The 25,150-nt window shown below is 44.4% G+C and overlaps 2 protein-coding genes and 1 long non-coding RNA gene across 4 annotated transcripts; 1 reads left to right on the top strand and 2 right to left on the bottom strand.

Annotated features, from left to right (window-relative positions):
• Nucleotides 1–212: 212 nt before the first annotated feature.
• ccdc142 (coiled-coil domain containing 142) lies at nucleotides 213–12,570 on the bottom strand (the record flags this gene model as incomplete). The annotated part of the gene is made up of 13 exons (XM_080501783.1): nucleotides 213–500; nucleotides 591–735; nucleotides 824–924; nucleotides 2,607–2,717; nucleotides 2,846–3,023; nucleotides 3,447–3,561; nucleotides 4,782–4,934; nucleotides 5,051–5,211; nucleotides 6,617–6,805; nucleotides 7,448–7,534; nucleotides 7,835–8,112; nucleotides 10,034–11,226; nucleotides 12,412–12,570. 13 exons carry the CDS (start codon nucleotides 12,568–12,570, stop codon nucleotides 392–394), a joined length of 2,979 nt encoding a protein of 992 aa, XP_080357909.1. The 3' UTR covers nucleotides 213–391.
• A 653-nt stretch (nucleotides 12,571–13,223) lies between these two features.
• LOC308134236 lies at nucleotides 13,224–15,663 on the bottom strand. The gene is made up of 3 exons (XR_013936759.1): nucleotides 15,571–15,663; nucleotides 14,111–14,182; nucleotides 13,224–13,327 (listed from the first exon to the last, which is right to left on the bottom strand). It is a non-coding gene; the product is annotated as an uncharacterized lncRNA (long non-coding RNA).
• Nucleotides 15,664–16,304: 641 nt separating this feature from the next.
• tmem129 (transmembrane protein 129, E3 ubiquitin protein ligase) lies at nucleotides 16,305–23,378 on the top strand. Of its 2 annotated transcripts, none has more exons than XM_080501874.1 (7): nucleotides 16,305–16,574; nucleotides 20,227–20,285; nucleotides 21,323–21,523; nucleotides 21,739–21,899; nucleotides 21,994–22,153; nucleotides 22,241–22,313; nucleotides 22,652–23,378. In XM_080501874.1, the coding sequence occupies exons 1-7, from the start codon at nucleotides 16,370–16,372 to the stop codon at nucleotides 22,834–22,836; spliced, it is 1,044 nt and encodes a 347-aa protein (XP_080358000.1). In that variant the 5' UTR covers nucleotides 16,305–16,369; the 3' UTR covers nucleotides 22,837–23,378. The 2 variants fall into 2 exon arrangements, with proteins under 2 accessions (XP_080358000.1, XP_080357999.1); XM_080501873.1 differs by having other exon boundaries at nucleotides 21,275–21,523.
• The last annotated feature ends 1,772 nt before the right edge of the window (nucleotides 23,379–25,150 follow it).

Genomic DNA, 25,150 nt, shown 5'->3' with positions numbered 1-25,150 from the left:
TACTAGATAACTACAGAGAAGAACATTAGGAGGAAACTACTGCAAAGATTGTGTGATGGTTCCACCTAACATGAGAACATCCTCCTGATACGAAACACACAAACACTTATTACTGTGAAGCAGTTTCTTCTCACACGATGATTATCATGATCTCCATTGATATTTCCCCTCATAAAGTTGGACCTGTTGGTGATGTATATATATGATGGGAGTTTTGTTTTTGTGTTTAATAAATCATTTTTGGATAATAATGTAACTGCATCATGATTGCTGGTGTGACTCAGTCAGACACTTCTAAAGCAGTTTCAACACGCTGACAGCAAATTCATGGGCTTCAGAACGTCTCCTCCAAACCTTTACCTCCAGTTGGTAAAAACGTCCTCAGAAGACATCAGGATTCATACGAGGACAGACATTGTAGTCCAGGTAACCTCCACCGACGGGCGTTGTTCTGGATCCTCAGGTTCAACCACTGCTGCTGAGATGCTCCCAGAGACACACTGGAGACAGACGGGGGGGGGGGGGGGGGAGGGGGGGGTGAGTGCCGGGACAGGTGGAACATGCTCGGGGGTCTGAGAGAGGACAATCACCTGGGCGCCAGGTAAGGCTCTGCGGGGGTGGATGGAGCCACGGCGGGCAGGTCAGCAGTAAGCTCCGCCCCCTCCACACAGTGCAGGTTGGTGATGCTGCCGTTCACTGCAGCGTCCAGGCTGTCCCTGCTGGCAGCAGAGGGACCTGTGGAGGGTTTTTTTTTCTTCATTCTGGACCATGGACAACCTCCAGTACTAGACACTTTCTCTTTTTGTCTGTGTGAGGGACTCACAGCAGTGTGTGAGAGGCTCCCAGGCTCTGGAGTGCAGGTAGGATTTTGTCTGTGGCTGCTGGAGCAAACACACCACAGCCGAGTCCACCTGCTGGAAGACACTGAAGACACACAGAGGACTTCATGTTCTGTCACACAAACGTGAATTCACTTCAGCTAACATGTTCCACAGCTTATTAAACCAACATAGATGCGCGTCAGGGGATTGTCAGCATCTGACGGCCATTTCGTGATCCAGCAGTGATGGACACACAAAAGCTGGGAGATTGTATTATTATTATTATTATTATAATACCATTATAAGGTCTTTGAGAATAATTTAACCTAATTAAATTTGTTTCTGTTAACTGCAGCTCAAGGTTTCCGGTGTCTCTTCACCTATATCAAGCCAACTAATGTACCTTATTATTTGTAATAACTATCGCAGTTTACTCCAACTCCTTTTTCACAAATCTGCTTTTAAGCTTTTTGAATTTGTCCATAGTAATCTGCATTTGATCATTTATCATACATTAACAGTTGTATACATGTATATAAATGTGTTGATTCGAAATGTCATGACGTGATGTGTGCTGTGGACATGTTGGCCAGGTCACCATTGTAAAATTAATCTCAATGGGTTACTTCCTGGTTAAAAAAAAAAAGGTTAAACTAATATAATAAAGAAGGGTGTTCCTCAAAACATTTGAATATCATGAAAATGGTTCATGACAGAGTGAAATATTTCAAGCCTTTATTTGTTGAAATGTTGATGATTATGGCTTACAGATAGTGAAAACTCAAAATTCAGCGTCTCATAAAAGACCCACATTATTTAATGTGGCCCGTGAGGACTTAAAGGTCTGATTGTCTTAAAATAACTACGGTATTGTTTCCAATATACTCCAGACTCTGGGACCTTGACTTCCAAATGATATGCAGCATTTACCTTCATCAGAACTAAGGACTTTGGACCACTGAGCAACATTCCAGTTGTTTTTCTCCACAGCCCAGGAAAGACGCTTCTGACGTCGTCTCTTGTTCAGGAGGGGCTTGACACCAGGAACGCCACACTTGTATCCCATGACTCCAGCCTCAGTCCCCTCCTTGTGAAGCGCCCCCAAATTCTTGAAAGCAGTTTGCTAGACAATCCTCTCAAGGCTGCGGTCGTCCCTTTTACTGGTGCACCTTTTCCGACCACACTCTTTCACAATACTCACATTTTCCGAGACACTGAATTTTGTGTTTTCACTATCTGTAAGCCATAATCATCAACATTTCAAGAAATAAAGGCTTGAAATATTTCACTCTATGTGTCATGAGCCTAGATCATATACGGCTTTCTGAAAAGAGTGACAAAAACATTACCACAGAGAAGAATCTCTATCTATATAGTATTTGACTGGCAGAAGTAGCAGAATGGAGCCTGCAGTGTGACTGTTAAGCGAGGTTTACACTATGTTCCCGGCAGCCTCGTTTGCCCGAAACCTGATGCGCCGTGGGTTTTCAGGGAATTCTGAGGAAGGTCTGGCCCGTTTTTCACCTTCTGTCAAGACTGTCTACGGATGACCCATGGACGCCGAGCCATTTTGAAGCACGTTTCTGCCCCAAATGGCCTCCAAAAGCGAAGGTAATCATTGTGTCCTGAGACTTTTGCCTCTTGATTTCTTTTTTGGTAGCGTAGCTTGTAGAAGGCGTTCTGTCGTGGATTGCTCAGACTCGGGGCTGCCGGGAACATAGTGTAAAAGTACCTTTAGGTACAAGTGTAACATGTGTAGTTGTGGTGGAGGTGTTGTGGCGGTACCGGAGGCTGAGCAGGTGCCGGTGGAGGTCAGCGGATAAACCGTATCTGTCGGCCTGGATCATCTCCCTGATACAGTCAAAGTCCTGCTTCAGCTGGAGAGCCCCCTGGACACTGAGCACAGACACAGCGGTGAGTCTGCCCTGAAGGTGCCTGAAGGGCCCCAGGACTCAATTCCTCATGGACTCAACTCAATGATGACATCCTGCTTTGTGGATCAGACGGCAGCCATGAATCCAGACCTGAACTTGATCTTCTGCTTGAGGATGTGCTCCATCCACGCCTCCATGAAGGCCGTCATTGTGATACTGAGCGCTTGAACCCGAACGTCGTCCGGGAGTGAGGCCACGCCTTCCAACACCTGTCCAATCACAGTCTGAGCTGCCAGAGAGGCGTATTCACTGGGACTGCTGGGAAAACCTGTTGAGGGACATGATGCTTTACTGGCGACAGAATGAGCTCCAGGCAGGTTTACAGAGACCTTAAAATCATTTAACAGTGTCTGAGCAACCTGTGAAAAGCCTTGGCACATGGTATAACACAAGCCTTAGGGACAAAAGGCCAAGGACAGCAACTAGGGCGAGACATCGGTTTGTTACAGACACAATTTGGAAATAGACATAGAGACAGACTGGCTGAAATCCAAGACCAAGGCTGGATTCGGGGCAATACACTTTGAATTCAAGACACCATATAAATCTGGATCAGTTGGAAAAAAATTGATTAAACACTGCTCATGAGTAAAAAAAAAAAAAAGACATATAAACAAACAGCAACCCAATCAAGTAGTAAATATAATTGTTGTAATTTGTCCAGCAGGTCATCCTGAGGATGTGCATTTACCTGTCCTGTGGCCTGGTCTCCAGTGGACCGCTGAGGGCATGGTTCTTTCAAAGATTTCTCCCGACATCTGCTTACAGCCACTGGAGAAGGACTTCAGGACCCGAGAGGAGAACGTCTGATGGGAGAACATCTGTAGTATCAGGCATTAACCACCAAACCCAAAATAGTTTGTGAACAAAATAATAAACACTCTCCTTGAGTTTCTCTGCACAAGTTTTTGCGGAGATGACCGTTAAATAAAAGGATGAATTGCTTTTTTTCCCCTCACTGCACTGATCTTTGCTCTGTTCACTGTCGACACATGATCCTTGATGGTGAAAGCCAGCAGCATTAGTAGTTCCCAGTGTTTTACACTCCTGTCTCCTTATTCACAAAGCGTCTCAGGGAGCTCCTATCTTTACCCTTAAGCAAAGAATTCTCATCTTAAAAGTGACTCAGGAAGTGTCTAAGAGTAACTCTCAGCAAGGAGTTGACAGCAACTTTTATCTTAGTGAGGAGGTGTGGTCGACCCCGTTGCTATGTATGATGCAGTCTGATGAAAGCTCTGATTGGTTGTTAAAGCATCCTAAGGCTAAAAGTAGCTCTTAGTGACGTCAGTCTTAAGAAAAATCTTAGAATTCCTCGAAATGTAAGCCTTTTCAGATAATTTTTCCTTACTAATATAAGGAAGCATCTTAAGCCCTTTGAGTGCTTCGAAGGTGAAAAACCCCTTAAAGTATTGAGGAGGACTTTAAGAAGCCTACGGTAAAGTCTCTTAAACAGACAAGATGATGGAAATAGAAAGAGAAAGGAAAGATGTTCACCGTTTGTTGATTTATTGTACACACAGTGCACTGTGCCACTGATTCACCTGAGGAGCACTCTTAGGGCTTAAGATGCTTCCTAATCTTAGTAAGGAAGAATTCTAAGACAAATCTGTAATTTCGAGGAGTTCTAAGATTTTTATTAAGAGTGACGTCACTCAGAGCTACTCTTAGCCTGAGGATGCTAAAGAGTTCAACTGGTGGTTTTAAAACTGCTCCAACAATCGTATGGTAGATTTAATGTGGTCATGACTGGATAGCAAACAGTAAACTCCCCATTGACCCGACATCTTCCTGCTGCTCCTAGAGTCCAATAAACATTTGAATTTAACAGGGAAACTTATCTGGACACATTTTAGCGATGAGAGAAAAATTAAGCTCCACAAATGAAGCAGAGATTTCTCCAACTTTAAGACATTGAAAAGCATTTTCTTTCTAGAACAATAGGAAGTATTTATAAATTAACGTTTCAGATACTGTCAGACACACACTCCGGGATCGGTCAAATATGTAGAGGGGAGTTTCACATCACCTGCAGTTCAGAAACAGAGCTGTCCAGTTCTCCAAGCTGCAGTCTCAGGAGCCGTTGTGTGTGGTTCTGCAGAGAGGAACAATGATCTCCATCTGACGTCAGTACCAGGGAGCTTGTCTGATGAATCAGCAGCTGTAATGACTTCTTCAATATCTGCAGGGGGAAAAAGGCAGAACAAGGAATGATGTGAGTCCAGAAACACGCCAGAAATAGGAGGGGTGCACCAACATCACGTTATATATATTATATATAGACAGTGTGTCGCTCACTTTAAGGTCCCCCTGTGTGATAAGGAGGAACTTGTTGAGGCTCCATGAGGAGAGGAATTGGTGGGCTTTGGACATGACCCACACTGTTGACAGCTGCACGGAGGCTAACACCAGGCTAACGGTGTGTCTCCTCAGGGTGTGGGAAGGGGGGCCGACAGGACCTGGAGAACAGGAAGAAAATGAGGTTTTACCACCAGCAGGGTTTCTTCATCTTGCATAGACATCTTTCTTTAAAGTTGCTCTGAACACAATGAGACTAAAATGACATTCTTGCAAAATAACTGCCCCCAAGTTGCATTTAACAGACAACACACACATAGTGTCCACGTTCAATGATGTCAAAATGAATCCAAACTTCACCCTCACTAATCAAGAGCATGTAATTATAGGTCGTCTAATAAAGAGGCAGAACCATCATGAATGAAGAGTGACGGTGGTGTGTTGCTTCCAGCACGGTCCGGGATCTATCAGCACTCTGGAGCTCTATGGAAACTGCTACCAGAGCTTTTACGTACAGGAGGGGAGGGGTCGGGATGGTGGGCTACTACTTTGTAAATATTGAGGAAAACCTTGGGGGTGTGTGCTGATTGTCTTCTCTTATTATCAGAAACCTCCAGTAATGTTTACATCAATCCAGAAAGTCTTTCAAAATTAGATAGAAATGAGATGCAAACATTCTCACACACATTTTACAAATGTCTTTTCTTCTTGAAAAGAGTCAAACCTACCAAAGTCTCATACTTCACCCACTATTTCACCCACTTCATTAGATTTCTGCAGCCCAGTCACCTAATATGTGTCATTAGCAGGAGAGTAGTCAGACTTTGCACAAGAATGATTGAAATCATGTCACACCAGCAGAATTTCCCTTTCCACTGGTGTCCCCCGGAGCTCTGTCCGAGGCCACATCCTCTTCATCATCTCCCTCCTCCCCCTCGGCGGCATTTTATGGAGATATAATATTCAATTGCACTGTTCTGCAGATGACACCGAGTTGGACCTTTCCACCTCCCCCCTCCTCTCCAAGACCGTCTCCAGGGTCAAATCCTGGTCCTCCCATACCTTCCTCAAACCCAGTGACAGAACAGAGGTTCTCCACATTGGCTCAAAGTCCGTCCTCACCAAATCTCACAGTTTTTCCATCACTACTGACAGCTCATCTGTTTCTCCCTCTTCTCAGGTTAAGACTTAAGTCTAAGTGTCGTCCTTGGCAGTACTTTATCATTTGAAGCTCAAGTCGATAATGTAACTCGGTCAGCATGCTTCCACCAACATAGTGTCAACTGCCTTCACGCCCTTACAATTTTATATGGAAATGCTTCAATCTGTGGTGCAATTACTTTCAGGAAGAGATGCTTTGTTCAGGCAAATTGGACATGTCATAGTAAAAAGTGTAAAACTCAGCTGTTGTGCAAAACATTCGCAACACATGTTTAAGATGGCTGGCATTATTTTTCTGTTGTTAATATTTCTATTATTAATCTGAAAGAACTTTGAAGAAACGTGCGAATAACATGCGTTTTAGGCTCAGGCACGGTGTCAGATGAGCCTGTGAGGAGGCGTTACCTGAGGCCCTGCGGTCTGACTGGTGGCAGCTCAGAGCTGAGTGCAGTGGTGGCGGCAGTAAGAGGAGCTGCCTCATGGTGACTGATGTGGTCTCACATCCATCCTGCTCTGAGGAAGACTTCAGGAGTGTTCTACCTTGATCTGTGAGACATTTATCTTTAAGAGCGGAGCCCAAACTTCTGCACAGCGCTGGAAGAGGCAAAGAAAGAAAAATAGCACTCGCACTTTTAAAATCTTTAAAACAGTGTGTGAGAACACATAAATTAACACATATGTAGATAATATGTATGTATATAAATACACGCAAGAAATCATCAGCAAGAAGGTGTTGTTCTTAATATGGTTATAGAAGACTACAGCTCTGCCGATTTTCACCATAACAATAAACTTTGAATATACAAACACTGATCTATAATACTTTCAGGCTCCCCACCACATACAGATACAGGAAACACTGCAATGTTTCCTCCTTCTACATCGCAGAGATTCTTTTAGTGAATATCAGCAACAAACGTCTCTCGTCCAATCCCAATCTTCCATCGGAGGTGTAGAATGAATTCAATTTTGCATGTGGTGCATGCAGGCCTAAAGGTTTGAACCACTGGAAGACGTCCACAATGTTTTAAATTGCTTTTTTTTTTCAATAACAGTATGTGCTGTTCTGGATTTTGGATTATGTGTGTGTGTGTGTGTGTGTGTGTGTGTGTGTGTGTGTGTGTGTGTGTGTGTGTGTGTGTGTGTGTGTGTGTGTGTGTGTGTGTGTGTGTGTGTGTGTGTGTGTGTGTGTGTGTGTGTGTGTGTGTGTGTGTGTGTGTGTGTGTGTGTACAAACCATGATCCCAGTGAGTGTGTGCTGTGGTTACTAACAGGCGTTCACTGAAGTCCACCAGCATGGCTTTGCATTCCTCCGACACCTGACCTACAACAAACAGATCAGAAAACAGCTTCATATACGTCATTTCAAAAAAAGTGCGGCAAAATTCGCTAAAGGTTTCTGTTACTGAAACTGCTTTTATAAGATAGGATTTATTTAAGATTTATAAGACGTGTGGACTTAATGTGACTTTATAGGTTCAAAACAATGTCAGGAATTAATCGCGGCACGTTTAAAATATTTGGCAAATATGAAAGAAACCACAAACTTGACAAAATGACCCCCCTGATGCTCCCAGTACCTCCCCGGGACCATTCAGGTGAACCTGCAGGTATGTTGCCTCACCTGTGTGTGCAGCATGTTGGACCCAGCTCAGTGTCTTGAAGGCTCTGTGGAAGTTCTGGAAGTTGATGCTGTCTACACTTCCCCCTGCTGGTGGGATAAACATCTGCAGCCCCAGAGCTTCTCTGCAGAAGCTCCTTAACAGAGAGCCATACTGGTATAACAGGTCACTTAGCACCAGGGGCTGGCCCAGGTCGGACCACTGCACCGAGTGAGGCCAGCGAGCGCAGTCCGCGTCCTCTGCTGCCCGTCCCACCGCCACCGGGTCCTGGAGAGGGGAGCTGAAATGCATAAACATGCTGTAAATGTGTGAGGAGGGTCTAAGCTGCTCCAGTTTCATGATGAAAAGCAATGAAAGTTGGTATACTTGTTCAGCTTTACAAAAAGAAGGTTATTTCACAAGAAGAAACACATACTACACAAAAACTTCCAAAATATCTGTTTCGTTAGGGATCATAACTCATACTGGGTATAAAAACAGTTGTTATTCTTTCATCAATGGATATAAAAGATGGAAACGTAAAGGCTGTTAAACTGTGAACACTGACAGGTGAAATGAAAAAGCATGGGATCTTTTTGTACTGGCTCCGGTGAAGCAGAAAAACATTTTCTTAAATTTTTTTTAGGGATATTGACATATTGATATTTAGGCCGATATTGACTTAAAAATGTACCATTTGGAAATATCGGTATCGGATTTTTACAACCGATATTGGAATTTCCGAGTCTGCTTGGACGCAGCATGGGACGTTTACCGGCGCGCGCTTGATGACGTTTAACAACAACAAATACAACATGCTGGACTCGTGGCTAAGAAGGAGAAGCCTGGTGAATGAAATGTCCGTGGAGGACTGGAGGCTCAACCAGGCCCTCTTTCCTGCTGGTACCAGTACCTGACTGCATCCTGCACCAGTGTTGACAGTGAACCACTGTTCAGCACTGGTACCAGTACCTGACTGCACCCTGCACCAGTGTTGACAGTGAACCACTGTTCAGCACTGTTGCCCACATCATTGATGAGAAGAGAAATCACATACATTGCGACAATGCTGAGATGCTTGTATTCATACAGAAAAATCTCCCTCTTACACACGAGGACATGGGAAAAAAGAAATAGACCAGTTATATGGACGAGTCAACTTCAGTCTTTGTTTTTGTTGCACTTTAAAGGAGGGCTGTTTTAATTTTGTGAGCATTTCTGTGCCTTTCTTGTTTATATTTGCACTATTTTGTTACTCTTAAAAGAGATTGAGCCCAGTTTGAGTATATTATTTGACAAGTTTTGGCCAGTTATTCATTCATTGACTGTTTACAACTAATGGACTGAAGATATGCCTCTTCCTTTTTTTTTTATATTGTCTGTGGTGTTGTTGAGTTTGTTGTTGAGGTTTCTCTCTAACACTAAATAAATATGGCACTTTTTTCCAGAATTTAAGTTGTTCTCTTATTTTTCTCAGTGTGTACATTTGGAAAGCCATGTTTGATTCACATATGCATCCAGTGGGGCATCACAATAAAATTAGGCATAATGTGTTAATTCCACAGTAGGAGATATTTTATGTTGTTGTAACCTAACAGTTTTGATGTAAAAAGCCAGCATATATTGGTATCGGTGATATCGGTATCGGTGATATCGGTATCGGAAATTAAGAGTTGGACAATATCGGATATCGGTAGAAAAGCCAATATCGAGCATCCCTAATTTTTTTTCATCTTTTTCTTGAGAAAGGCCTGAAATCTGAGAGGATACACCAACTTAACATGAATTTGGTCCGTTCAAACTCCACTGTGGGGAGGATGGGGGGGATGACGTGATGCATAGATTGAGCATAAGATTTACACTTAAATACAAAGTGTGTGATTATCTATTTTTTCAGTATTTACATTTTAAATATTTTTTTTATTTCTACGCACATGGCCAGTTGCAATCTGTTCACTCTGAATAAATACATGCTAAAATGTACTGTTTGTAGTTTTAATTTGGTTACTATAAACAGGCATTAACCATTTTTCTGATATCAGTGACACGTGTGAGGTGACTGAAAATGTACAGCTCCTCTTTGTGGCGGATTGATACGACGACGTCAGGCGCGTGATCGTGTGGGGGGCTCAAGGACCACTGCAAACTCAGAATTTGGCCCTGAACGAGCACCTGGTTCTTTTTGGCGGAAAGGCCATAAGAGTGGTCAGTGAAGATCTTACCTGTCCTCACATTCAGACCCAGCTGCTTCCGTTTCCGCCCCTTCCTGCTTCCTTCTTTCGACATTCTTGTCCTTGGTCAGTTTGGAACTCCCTCTTGTCAAGTTCACAGAGTCAGTCATATTTTTTACTGGAGAGTCAGAACTCATGGCCTCAGCAGTTCTTCTGGCGTAAAGTTCAGGTGGAACGTCTCTTGTGCATCTGTGAGATGAGCGGTTAATGGAGGAGATCAACAGCTGAAGCAGTATTTCCACAGAGCGCTGTTGCACCCTGCAAACCTGTGAATGGGGCGGGGCTGAGACCTGGTGGTCAGCGGGTGGAGGAGATGCAGAGGTGTTTCTCTGTTGCTGCAGGGGACGCTGAACTTCCACACTGCTGGAGCTGAGCACCGATTGACACGTATCCATCAGGCATGGGTGTGCTTGGTCTCCTCTCTCTGTTTGTTGAACAGAACCTGGTGTGGCTAACAAACAGTCAGAGTTGCGGTCGGAGATGCTCGACGGATGAGCCTCGGTGCAAGTTTGGCATAAAGACGACTGCAGAGAGTGGCCGTTGGTGGAGCACAGTGGAGAGAGGAAGAGGAAGGCCTGCCGCTCCCAGCTGACGTTGGATCGATGTGAGGAGACGCCACAGCCGAGCCTGACCACACAGGCCTTGTGACAGGGGTCAGAGCTCTGTTCGGACACCCACTGAGAGAGCCGTCTGGCTGCCACGTCAGCATGACGCACAGCTAAAACCCTCAGCAGCTCGTGCACCGAGAAAGCAGACGGGTGAAGACTTTTACTCTTTGTGAGATGAAAGGCCGACCGATGACGGCCTGCCTGCTGTAACACCGCAGTCCTGAGATGGAAGGCACTCTGCTGTGTCCTCTGTTCTTCCGCTGCCTGGTTATACAGGTCTGTACCTGTTAGAATGTCCTCGAGAACCTTTGGTGGCACAGAGTCCAAGTCCATATGAGCTACGGCAGACAGGACAAAGTGAACACAATGCTCCATCAACACCAGAGCCTGCAAACTGAGGGAGTCCAGGTTCTGTCGGATCTCCATCAGAAGCCCCGCTTGATGAACAAGAGCAAGTCTCAGACACGGATCTGACTGGACTCTGGAGAAGAGGCAGGACCAGTGGTTCAGGTGGATCCGGAGCTCCTGACAAAGGGTGCCCAGGTCCGCCGTCAGAGAAGACAACATGGACAAGGTCTGGGAAGACATGAGAAACATGAGATTAATCGGGAGGGCCACAGTGTGGTGAAGTGGTTAGCGCTCTCGCCTTACAGGAAGAAGGTTTGGGTGCAAATACCATGCGGGGGACTTTCTATTGTGCTTTTTTTAACCCAGCTGGTTCCAGTGCAAGTTCGGAGCGGGAGCTGGACTTCTTCATGGGTACTGTAGGGTTTGGTTCCTGGACCAGCTTCTACACTAGCACTACCACAAGCTATTTGTGTTTCCATCACTCAAGCCACTCCAGGATCTCAAAACTAATGTCTAGCGAGCACCAACTCTTTGCTGGTCCAGAGCGAAGCGCCAATAGCCCAGTGGAAACACAGAGCCACCATGTTTAAAACAACAATAGAGCATGTAGCACATTCTTAACTAAGCATGGACATTAAAATAAAGCAGTTAAGAAGCTGAAAAGGACTTTAGGGACCACAAAAAGGAACGGAGAGGCCAACCAAGCAACTGCGGCTATGAACTCAACTAACTGATGTTGGGACCCAGCCTTGGTCCTGCTGGTTCCTCCCGGCTTTGATCCTGAACTTGGTCGTCTCAAAAGTCAAGACGGCAAGATACGTTTCACCCTTTCTTTAAGTCAAGATAGCCAAATGCAATGAACAGCACTGGAGACTAGGGGAACTCACGCAGGAGGACACCCCAAAATGTGTGTAGGACCGTTCACAGTTTTCCCTCAGGAGATAGACCCTGTCCCGACACTTGGTTGATCTTTTCGCAATTGTTCAATTTCGTACCGAGACGTAGCGAGATTGGGGGTTTTACTCAGAGAATCTAGAGGGAGAAACTCTGTGTCTGGCATGTTCCAGTCCTTCTTATGTCTAGGACATGGTAACTCCCCAGCAAGCGCTTCCTGCAGGTGTTTCATGTAACTGGTGCGGATATAGATTTGCAACGAAAAAGGCACTCCTTACGTCACCACTAATGTCACCTATGGGTTTGGAATTGTTTCTTTTTCCTACTTTCTATTTCTACACCCCCTCCATTGTTTTAATAACAATGCTTTTCCACTGTTTTAACTACATTAATACCACGACACCACCATCCAACTGTCATGATGTCACACACTCATATATCGGCAGAGGCACACTCCCATGTTTAAATAAGAATCAGAATTAGGAATCTTAAAAAAAACATACACACACTGAAACTGACCTGGCGTGTCTGGTGAGCTTTCGTCAAATGGTCCAGCAGCTGGTCAACTCTGGAGATGTAGACTGCTGCCAGCCGAACCCTCCTGGTGTACTCGTGTGTGAAGAGCAACAGAGAGCGCTGCAGGACAAGTCTCCACACAGCTTTGCAGTGTCCCTGCATGAGAACACGCTGCCATTTTAAACATTTTTCATGCAGTGAGATGAAGCAAACTGAATGAATTCCGAGTCTCACTGGGCTTAAAATGACCACGATCATTCCCTGTGACACAATCAGAATTCTGTATGAAGGACTGGACAATGTCTGGTCAACATGTAATATGTGCTGTACGTGAATTATATGATTTATATACACAGACATCGCTTATGTCTGAGATTTCTTCTTTGTCCTCTTTCTATTTATTCCTGCTTTTTATTTGTCCTTGATCTTTGTGCATCTACCTTCTGTCCTGTGGCCACCACATGTGACAAACTACTTAACTGATCTGAACCAGTTGATTATTCACGAGTGTCGCGTTATCTTGGGATGATCCACCTCATGATGATGTGACAGGAAATATTAAACAGTGTGATGTGTAAAGCTAAAACTTGAAAAAAAAAAAAAAACCCAGCTAATATGGGCCCAAGTTTCAAAAGGTAGAACTTCTAAAAATAAAATAAAATAAATAAATACAGTATGGGACCCACCTGTGTCTCCCCCACGAGCTGCCCCTGGGGGGCAACAGTCAGAAGGACCTGCTGCAGACGGAGCAGACGTGTGGAGGAGCGAGAGACCAGGTTGTGTGCCACCACGAAATGGTCTTCCGCCTCCTCCTGACTGTGACTCCGGCACAACCACTTCAGACTGGGATGCAAGGTGCTCCTGAGCAGAACCTCGGCGCGCTGCAGGGAGCGAGAGATGGAGCTCTGGGACCGGGGACCTGACACGGAAGACACACGGGAAACTCAATGCTTTGTATTTCCAGAAGGAAAATGCAAGTAGTGAGGTTTGTTTCTTCAAGCTCGCCACATCTTTGTAAAAGTGCATTGACCATAAACTACATTTCCCACAATGCATGCCGATGTAAACTTGCAGTTTTCCTACAATCTGACACGTTTACAATTTGTGTACAATTTGTATACGATTGTTCATTAATGTGTGTTGTCCCGATCAAATGAATAAATAAATACATATTATGTTACCCGTGAAGATTGCAGAGTAGAAACATCGATTACATTTTCACCAAGTAGAATTAAGAAATACAAACGATCCCAAAATGTCCAGGAAGAGAAAAATGGATGCAGATGAAAGGATGTTTCATGAACGATGGGAAGGAGAAAACATGTTTGTGCTTCCAGGAGAAAAATAACGGTTTGTCTTCAGTGTTCTGAGGAGAGTCGCTTGTCAAAGAGACAATATTCGTCCACATTTTGACACCAAGCAGAGCGAAGTATGTCAACGTTAGACTCAACAGAGGAACTAGCCAATATATTTTTGAAATCTATGCAAATACATATGTAATATTTGTAATACGAATAAGTAATAAAGTCAGAGTTATTTAAAATTGAGGAGTGGTTACATTTATTTTAGATTCAATTTGTTTACATTTAGTTACATTTATACTGTCTTACAGTTACATTTGGCCCCATTTTAGTGATTGTAGGTGGCGCTACACCATAATGTGGTGCATGCAGTCGTGTCAATGGGAGTGAACACGTCTCACCGACTGTCAGAAACGCTTCTCCAGCCAGATCTTCATCAGCTTCAAAGTTGTTGTTGTCCATCCCTGTCAAAGCTGTGGACAAACAACATGGACAAATGATGAGGTCAAGACAATAGAAGTATTATAAACCCCCACCTATCTGACACTGTCGCATTTCTGTGACCTTTACCAATAGGTCTACGTCACAATATATAAAACACAAAACAGACTGAATTAGAAAGCATTATGTTACTGTGCTCTGTTTATTCGTGTTCTGCATGTCAGCATATTGGACCAATCAGTTGGTCCAATATGCTGACATGCATATTGACATTCTAGATTAAACCAGCCTGAGCAGCTCTATCCAGACAGTAACATGATTTTCAAGCAGGGACATAAATTAACAAAGAAGCAACAACAAAAGAAGAACATGGTTTTTATAACTCAACGAATGTCGGCAGAAAACAAGAAACATCAGCAGCACATGTCATTGATGAGTGTGGGTGTAGTTTGTCCACTGGGTGTGGTTGGAACTGTTGTGGGGAGGCCTGCAGTGACACCCCGGGGCCCCGAGGCCATCGGGCCCAGACATCACCACCTCAGCACACCCCCAGACCCGGGGAGGCCCCGGTGTACCACCCCAGCCCACAATGCACCAGACGGAGAATGCAGAATGAACCGTGCCACTCCCTGATCTTGATGACAATTTTGGCTCCAGACGATCTCAAAATTCAGATAATAGAGGAAAAATGACTGTTTTTTAGAGCCGATGAACGTGTTCAGCAAGGAACTCCAAACTTTCTTCTCCATGGAACCACACTTCTCAGTAACTCTTTTCTTTTCTTTCTTTCTCTCCAACATGAGAGCGCAGCGCACATGCGGTGTAACATCAAAATACTTATGACCTATATATTATACATCTTCGTATAGGCCCAGTTATGTGCTCTTTCAAATAACTATAACATATTTTGTGTTTGGTTCGTTACAAAAACAATTTGTCCTCATGACCTGTCCCTCCAAAGAAAGGACACCTGTTTTCAGGGGACACTTGCCCTTGAAATTTAGGCTGTCCCTACATCAGAGGTTTTACTGTATTAATATATTAAGTTAAACTCAGATTTTTACAGTGTGATGTTTGATTGATGATTTGAAAATTAGAATTAAACCAAACACTCTTATTTCAAGTTGGAATAACTCAAAATCTCTTAGTTGTTATGAGGTCAGTCCACATCACAGAGATAGTAGGCTATCCCAGAATACCACTCAGTTGTTATTGAGGAATTCTGATGTGTCATTTCAAAATAAAATAATACCTTTTATTTTGAAATGATATGCAGTTCTGTGGCCCTCCGGTGAGTTTGCACCCCCCGTTCGAAAGCGTATTATACAATATGAGGCTTCAGATAAAAGATGATTATAGGTATAGTGTAATTTCCACAGTTGAAACAGTTATTGTTCGTTACAGGTACATGTATACTCACTTTCTTCAGATGAGGCTGTGAAAACGTCCCTCCAGATCTGTCACGAAGTAGATTTCAACATTTTAAGTCCTCGGTTTAAGCGCCGAGAGGTTCATCACAGACTGTGAGCTTTGGCCCGCCGCATCGACATGCCCGGTGATCTAATAACAGATTTAGTCTCTTAGTCTGTTCTCAGATGTGCTCGTTAATCCAGCCTGAAATAACTCCCTCCACAGCGGTGTTTCAGATCAAGTGGTTTCCATGTTAACTAGTGACCGACCGTCATCCCCTGTTGCTGCTAGTAAAAGCAGATGTACAAAAGCCGACATACAGCCATAATTTGGTTAAAGTTAGGGTTGATAGCTGCAGGGTTCTGTCGGGTTTTTAAAATCGGCTGTTAATAGCATTAACGAGGGACGCGAGGAGAAGTCGGTCAACAGGTAACCGGGAAACCACTTAATCTGAAACACCGAAAACTCATTTTTAAACTCCGGAAGTAAACCGGATGTGACGTCATACAGCCAATAAACAATGTTTTTTGTCTTTTTCAGCTTCACTTTTGCTTCATTCTTTACGTGGATAAACTGAACCACAGAAAAAAAAACACCCTAAATCGATGTTTATTTCAATGATATGGGATTCAAAAATAGAGTCAGAGAGTCGAGTGGTGTACTTCCTGTGCAGTTGCACTCCAGGTCAGCAGGAGGAAGCAGTGAGCCTCCGTCCGGTTCCTAATGGAGTAACAGAAGAAGAAGTTAATGCGGACGTAAACATGGACTGACTGGAACAGAAAAAAAAAAGTAACAGTTGTGACACCAACATGGAGAGCCAGGAACTTTCCTTCACTTTGGCCTATTTCGCCTTCTCGCTCTGCTTTGTGTTGACACCGAACGAGTTCCGCTCGGCCGGGTTGACCGTCCAGAACCTGTTCCAGTCCTGGCTGGGCAGTGAAGATGTGGGCTTCATCCAGTACCACATCCGGAGGACCAGCGTCACCCTGCTGGTCCACTCCGCTCTGCCTCTAGGTGGGTAGGAGTCTTCTGCAGTCTGCTCGTTAGTTCTGGGTCTTCTGCTGGCTCGTCTTTAGGGAAGTCAGTGTCTTCTGGACTACCTGCTGGTTATAGTAGGTGGGGTCTTCTGGGCTTTCTGCCTTTACATGGAGTTTGCACGTTCTTCTCACATTCTTCTAAAGTTTTTCTCATGTTCTTTGTTTTTCTCATGTTTTCTTTCCCACATTCTCTTCATGTTCTCACTTTCTTATGTTTTCAGGGCTTTCTCAAGTTCTTCACTTTGTACTGATGTTTTCCACATGTTCTTCTCGTGCATGATGACGTCACGTGGTCTCCCTTTAGCTTGTTTCTCAGTATCTCGGTACTTCCGTTGTTTATTTTAAAGAATCACTCCACGGTGGGGTAGTAGTTTGTACTGCTCTCACCACATATCGAGATTGTCCCTGGGTTGAATCTGGAGTTCTCCAGCTCGTCTTGTAGCACTTTGACACTTTTAAATGAAAAGTGCATTAGAAATTAAATGTATTATTATTATTATGTCCTTCCTTTTCATGTGAGGGATTTCTCCAGGTAGTTTTCTCCCATAGTCAAAGCATACAGTGACGTTACAACAGTTACCTGTTGCATGAATGGGTGGCAGATTAAATTCCTGTTTTATTATTGTCTTAGTTTTTATTAAGTATTGTACAGTAATGATTGTATTTGTTTGATGTACGATCAATAATCCTCCAAACCCTCATAACTCAGATAGAGTTGATTGTGGCTCACGTGTTACTCTAATGCACTGCCCCGGTCCAGAAAGTGAGTTGTGTGAAAATTCAGAGTAAGTTAACCCTGAAATAGGGGAAAATCTTGAGTTTTCTGTTCCGGAAAGAGTTGAATTAAGCTCAGGGTCACTCACCACAGTAACAGACTGTGTGAACTGATCCAGAGGGGTATTTCAGAAAGGAATCAACATCAAGACAGAAATAATTTGAGATAACTTACAGTGGGGCAAAAAAATATTTAGTCAGCCACCAATTGTGCAAGTTCTCCCACTTAAAAAGATGAGGGAGGCCTGTAATTTTCATCATAGCTATACCTCAACTATGAGAGACAGAATGAGAAAAAAAAATCCAGAAAATCACATTGTCTGATTTTTAAAGAATTTATTTGCAAATCATGGTGGAAAATAAGTATTTGGTCAATAACAAAAGTTCATCTCAATACTTTGTTATATAGCCTTTGTTGGCAATGACAGAGCTCAAACGTTTTCTGTAAGTCTTCACAAGGTTTTCACACACTGTTGCTGGTATTTTGGCCCATTCCTCCATGCAGATCTCCTCTAGAGCACTGATGTTTTGGGGCTGTCGCTGGGCAACACGGACTTTCAACTCCCTCCAAAGATTTTCTATGGGGTTGAGATCTGGAGACTGGCTAGGCCACTCCAGGACCTTGAAATGCTTCTTACGAAGCCACTCCTTCGTTGTGTTTGAGATCAATGTCATGCTGAAAGACCCAGCCACGTTTCATCTTCAATGCCCTTGCTGATGGAAGGAGGTTTTCACTCAAAATCTCACCATACATGGCCCCGTTCATTCTTTCCGTTATACGGATCAGTCGTCCTGGTCCCTTTGCAGAAAAACAGCCCCAAAGCATGATGTTTCCACCCCCATGCTTCACAGTAGGTCTGGTGTTCTTTGGATGCAACTCAGCATTCTTTCTCCTCCAAACACCACGAGTTGAGTTTTGACCAAAAAGTTCTATTTTGGTTTCATCTGACCATATGACATTCTCCCAGTCCTCTTCTGGATCGTCCAAATGCTCTCTAGCAAACTTCAGACGGGCCTGGACATGTCCTGGCTGAAGCAGGGGGACACGTCTGGCACTGCAGGATTTGAGTCCCTGGCGGCGTAGTGTGTTACTGATGGTACCTTTGTTACTTTGGTCCCAGCTCTCTGCAAGTCCTTCACTCGGTCCCCCGTGTGCTTCTGGGAGTTTTGCTCACCGTTCTTGTGATCTTTTCGACCCCACGGGGTGCGATCTTGCGTGGAGCCCCAGATGGAGGGAGATTATCGGTGGTCTTGTATGTCTTCCATTTTCTAATAATTGCTCCCACAGTTGATTTCTTCACACCAAGCTGCTTACCTATTGCAGATTCAGTCTTCCCAGCCTGGTGCAGGTCTACAATTTTGTTTCTGGTGTCCTTTGACAGCTCTTTGGTCTTGGCCATAGTGGAGTTTGGAGTGTGACTGTTTGAGGTTGTGGACAGGTGTCTTTCATACTGAGAACCAGGTCAAACGGGTGCCATTAATACAGGTAAGGAGTGGAGGACAGAGGAGCCTCTTAAAGAAGGAGTTCCAGGTCTGTGAGAGCCAGAAATCTTGCTTGTTTGTAGGTGACCAAATACTTCTTTTCCACCATCATTTGCAAATAAATTCTTTAAAAATCAGACAATGTGATTTTCTGGATTTTTTTTTCTCATTCTGTCTCTCATAGTTGAGGTATACCTATGATGGAACTTACAGGCCTCCCTCATCTTTTTAAGTGGGAGAACTTGCACAATTGGTGGCTGACTAAATACTTTTTTGCCCCACTGTGTGTCGTGAGAGAGTCTTCCGGCCCATTAACAGTTTGTTTTGTTTCTGTATTAATTTCTTCCAGAATCGACCCGTGTCTCACATCAGACCACATTTTATCCACAGTATTATGTTTTTTTTTGTGAAATGGTAGTTTTCTTTATAATACTGGTAAAGAAACAGTGTGTAGAGCGGTCAGAGAATCACCTTCACACTGTGTGTGTGTGTGTGTCTGTCTGTCTGTCTGTCTGTCTGTGTGTGGTATTTTATTAATTTTTTGAGTGTTGACGTACACATCACCACATTTTAAATGACTCCACTTTAATAAAAATGTCTAAACACTGTTAATCCACTAGGTAGGATATTAACAGAGGACGAGTTTAAACAACATTTTGTCACTGGTTTAAAATACTATTTAAAAGAAATTTAAAACCCTACATCAATTCAAATACTAAAATTAAAATCAAAATGAGCTACAATCAGAGCATATATATATATAAGCCTTTTCATTCTGAAATATGTTTTTATATATTTAATTTTTAGCTGCTTCCATGTTACCGTTCTCCTGTTAGATTGCACCTAAATGAAATTCAGATTTTAACCTATGTATTATTTCTACCTGTCTGCAGTGATCTTAAGTTAAATGTTCAGTCAGTGGATTAATGCTTTCAAACATACAATATGCAGAGACGGTTTCCTCCCAGTCGTCTCCACCGCAGGGACTTTTACTGCAGAATAACTGGGTTTTCGGTCTGTTGCCATAGCGACTCGTGATCTCGGGGCTCCATCGATGAAGCTTTTTACTTTGGTGGTGCACGCGCTTAACTCTAGGTTCACATACTCAGAGTTGATTGAACTAATTCAGATCAACTGTTCTGGAACCGGAAGCTCTGAATTTCCCATCTCAGAGTGAGTCGAGTCGGAGTTCAGGGAGAAACTCAGAGATTGTTGAACCTCCTGTCTGGAATCCCCCTCTGGTGTGTTGCTGTGAATCCATCCATTGTGACTAATTTTAAGTTTAGGAAAACCGAAAATCATTGCCTTTTTACATACAGCCTTTTTGAACTGTGGTGTGAACGTATTCCTACTATGTTACGTCTTTTTCCCAGGGTACTACATGGGGATGTGCATCGCTGCTCCAGAGAAAAACCTGCTATATGTGCACCAGGTTTGTCACTTTTTCTTTTTTTTATGTCTTGTTGCATGTGGGATGTCCTACCGTGATGGCTGGCGCTCTCCTCGTAAAGTCTCTTGTGTGGTCAGTGTATGTTCAACAGTCATCACCTTGTACAGAGGGATCGTTCCATTCATCTGTATATGTCAGGCTGACTAACAGTTTCTGTTGTCTGTCTCAGGAAATAAACACAAATGACTTTCCCGGTGTTACTTGCTGTATTCTGCATGAGCTCTTAAAGCCCTGGAGCCTCATTTATAACGCATTGGCGAGGATCCATAATAAAAGTGTGTGTGCACCTAAAAAATAAACCGATTTATACAACCGTTGGCGCGCACACTTACATCACAGTCCACCTGGAAGGTCGTGCGGTTCATATCCTGCTCCCAACATGCCCACATTGGATGTGTTTATGGCGCCAAATCAAGTTTGTAACACACTTGAATTAAAGTATAATGAGCAATCTCTTGGATTTCATCAATGGTTCCATCAACAGGTGTTGGTATTTAAGCTGTGAGTGTTGATAAGGTAGTAGAATTACCAATTACTCAGCAATTAGACTGTTGCACACATTATCACATTTGATAATCAATCAGTACTACCCACCACTCTGTTCCATTTGAAGATGGAAATTATGACCTCTGAACACGGTGCTGAAAATGCAGTATTCTGCCTCATGGCTCGCGAAAGGAACACATTTCTAACACTGGAGGCCTGGATGTTCATGGTCATGTGGCTTAGTAAGCCTGATATGCGATGACATTGAATATATAAACTGGATCTGGCGTCAATTCACAACCTCACCGTCTGCGTGCCCGAGGTTTATGGTTGGCGTAGCGGCGTGCACATTCTTCCATCGAGTTCGTTTTCAAAACTCACAAAGTGTGCATGGGAAAGTGGCACGTGCGTCTTTCGGGCTTGGCTTGTCCACGAGCGCCCCTTTTCTCAGTGCGGATCCTGGCCTTTGTGACACGTTTCACCAGGTGAGCGGCCCCTGGAGAGCCTTCCTCCTCCTCTCCCTCTGCGTGCAGCTCTCCAGCTGGATGCTCATCTTTTACTGGTCCCTCAACAACTGGTTGAACCACCCCATCAGTCAGGCACTGCGGGCTCATGCCTTCCCCGGGTGGGGCGCCGTGGCGTCCAGCATCAACACCGAGTTCCGGCGCATCGACAAGTTTGCCAGCGGACCCCCTGCCGCGCGAGTTCTCATCACTGACAGCTGGGTGTTGAAGGTGAGGAAGGAGTGTGTGATGAGCCACGACTGTACCAAAGTTGTGATATTATGGGATAATCTCAGTGAGAGCGCTATGGAGTCCTCGTACCGCCCACGTGTGACAACATAAGAGGTTACAGCCTCAGTCTGAGATTTTGATTACGCAATAAAATGGTCCATATTGATAGACGGGAGAGCCTCATCAGACCAGTCGGCCTTTTCTCCTGTGTTCAGGTGTCCACCTACCACATCTACATGGCCTTACAGAGTGACTGTCATGTGACTGTGACCGAATCCAGACAGCACCAGTTTAGTCCGGACCTGGCCTCTCCGACAGAGATCCTGACCCTGAGGGTGGAAAGCATCAACCCCAATGTCAAACCGTTCAGCATCAGGTACACGACTGCACAGGTCTTTAAAAAAAAAAAAAAAAAAAAAACCCAGTCCGGTCCAGCCAATCACACCGCTTCTCTCTCTCTCTCTCTCCAGTGTGAACTCTTCGGAGTACGCGGAGCTCAGAGACAAGCTCCGGGCTCCAATCCGCAACTCGGCCAACGTGGTGATTCACCAAACCATCAGCGACCTCTTCCTGGAAACGTTCAGAGCTCAGATAGACCTCAATCCTCCGTACAGACTCCCCCAAGGACAGGTGAACGCTTCTCCTGTGTCGCGTGTGAAGAAATGCTCTCGTTTAAGCTGTGAAGTTGTGAGTAAACGAAGCGTTGCCTGTGTACAGGAAGTGGAGTCCTGCATTGGCTGCATGCAGACGCCTGCCAACACCAAGCTGGTCAGACTGTGTACCGCAGCAGGCAAGACGCTTCCTAACTTTAACTGGGGTTCCAGTAAATGTAGGACGACCATATAGAAACTTCCTGGGTCGTCATGTCGTCTTTATTTGAACACAGATCTTCAAAAACACTTGCAGATCGCCGAGTTAAGCTAGGTTTACACCATGTTCCCGCCCGTCACTTCCTGTCTACCTTCCCGTACCCACTGTGGCCCGCCTCCAAGTTCTGTTCTGGCCAATCACGTGTTGTGACGTTCATCCCGTTTTTTGCCACTACCTACTAAACGTGGCGGCCGGGGAACACGGTGTGAACGGACTGACTATGTGGGCCACACTAATCCGCGTGTTTCCGTCCCCCAGACGTTGACGAGGACTCGGAGTGTGAGCAGTGTTTTTGCAGACCCATGTGGTGTCTGTCCTGCCTGGGCCGGTGGTTCGCCAGTCGCCAGGACCAGCAGAGACCCGAGACGTGGCTGTCCAGCAGAGTCCCCTGTCCCACCTGCAGAGCCAAGTTCTGTGTGCTGGACATCTGCACCGTTGGCTGAGAAGACGCCGTCGCCCCTTTCCTTTTTTTGCTTTTATCTTCAGATCTCTCTCTTGTGTTTTTTATCGTACGAGGAACAGGAGACACGGACCCAGCTGCTTCTGCTCTAATCTGCGTCAGTGTGGGCGCTGGATGTGTTGATGATCATGTTGTCAGTCCATCTAACTCTAATTAAGTCAATCAACCAAATAGTGATTAATAGGCAATAATGTGGGTTGGGCTAAAGTTGCAGTGTGCAGCTTAGTCGTCTGGGTCATTTGTATTTTACCCCCTGCTCTGCATGGCTCCGGTTCATGTGCTCTGTGTGTGTAAAGTTAGAAAACTTCACACACGTGAACTATGAAGTTTTACAAAAGGTGAAAAAAAAATAAAAACGATAATAGTTACAAACTGCTTTCAACAAGAAAAATGAAAGCAAACGTTTGCCTGGGTTAAAGTAATTTTTTTTCATATAAAGGAGGAGCCGCTCAGAGACAGGCGGAGGAGACACAGTGCTGAGTCTCTGTGTGCGAGTTTTGATTTAATTTAATAAAAGTATGGTTTTGGAAAGATCTGTCTCCGCGCCTCTGTGGGTGAACCCGATGTGGGTCAACTCGATGTGGGTGAACCCGTCGGACCCACATCGCGGAGGCGTTGTCCCGTTCCCCGGAAGAGGAGCGCGGTGCGGCCGGTCCCTGCACTGCGGAGGAGAAGGACCCTCCGGGGCTCCAGAGCAGTTATTATTAGACATTAGACATTATTTTCTACCCACAGAACTTCTTTATAATAAAGCCAGACTTTTGGTTCATCAGCAATGAAAAAACAATCTACATACGACTGTAAATAAAAGCTGGATTTTTTTTTTAACCATAAAATAAGCCTTTTAGTGGCTCCATGTGATAGAGAACTTTAATCAGCGTGTGTTTACATAGGTTTATATTATAAACGGCGGTAGAACACCTCCTGATGTTGAAGCATTTGATTCAGACAATCCAGAAATAAAGTGAAAGGAGCAGAAATTCACTATATAATGCAGAAATGTTGAAAAATAAGCCTCAAACTCATTCCCTGGCCACTCTGGGGCTCCGGACTGAAACAGCACGGACGTGAAAAAATACCAATGGAGCGACAAGGAGACTCAATGTTTTCTCACTCTTTAGTCTGCATCCGAGGTTCAGGCCAGACTAGATGGATCGATCAGGGTGAAACCGATGTATACAATCCATCTCCTCGTACCTGTATGCGTGCTGCCAGCATGACTTTGGTGAAATCAGTGACATAAGATTTTTTTTTAATTGAGGTACTATTGGTGAAAAAGGTTTGAGTACTTGTAAAAGTGGGATTTGTAGTCACACAGTGACTTGGCTCCGTTGACAATGGAAAAAGAACCAGTTCTTTGTCAGTGCTCATTTAAGAACTGGCCCTGAACCAGCTCCTGCTTCTTTTTGGTGGAAAGGCCCGAAGTGAAGGATAGCCATGCCACGCCCCTCTGAACCATTCTGCCACCTGGCGACGTCATCCTTCCTCCTCTCGGAGGCCCTTCATGCTCGGTGCAGCTGCGTGTACTCAAAGTATGCGTGACGTAAAAATCGTCACCCGCCCTTTTGCGCAGGGTTCCGCTTGCGGCCCCACTGTGGTCAAACTGGGGTATGGACAGTCCTGCCGAACAAACGTTTTATTTATGTATTTTTTTTATTGAAAAAATATGGCAACAGTAGTGGGACAAGGAGGAAATAGGAAGACATTTGTTCAGTATTCAAAATGCGGGGTATGAGGAGTGGAGAAGGCAGTGGAGAAGAAGAGACCGTCTATACTAGACTAAGAAGTATGGGCGAGAAAGAAGGAATATGATGGAGGGATTGAGGAGAGAAGAAATGGAAAGAGGAGTGAATGAGATACTGGTGTGGGGAGAAAGTGGAAGGGGCAGGGAATGTCTTAAACAAGTTCCTAAAAGCAACGGGGTTATTGGTGGAACTATGGAGCGGTGGGAATTGATATTGACCTTATTCCGGAAGTTTGCGTGGGTGGCACCATGCACGTAATCACACTTCCGGTTTAGCTCCGGGCTACTTGGTTTGCGATACCAGTCTGTTTAATTGTTTGCAATTTAAAGCACAGTCACAACAGCCAGATTACATCGCTGTGGTACGACATCATGGAGGAGAAGTAGGCCAGTGTAGGCTTTGTTTATTTGTTTATTTGTACATTAAAATTCCTCCTGAGCTCCTCAGTACATGTGTGGTCTCTTCCCATGTCGTTCTCTCCATGTTTCTGTGACAGACAGTGAAAGACAAGTAATAGCAGAGTCAGAAAAACAAAGTTTTACACAGGGAAAT

This window comes from Blennius ocellaris (assembly GCF_963422515.1).
Source record: "Blennius ocellaris genome assembly, chromosome: 9".
Taxonomy (NCBI): Eukaryota; Metazoa; Chordata; class Actinopteri; order Blenniiformes; family Blenniidae; genus Blennius; species Blennius ocellaris.
Note: the sequence above shows the minus strand (reverse complement) of the source record. Positions and strands in the feature narration are given on the sequence as shown.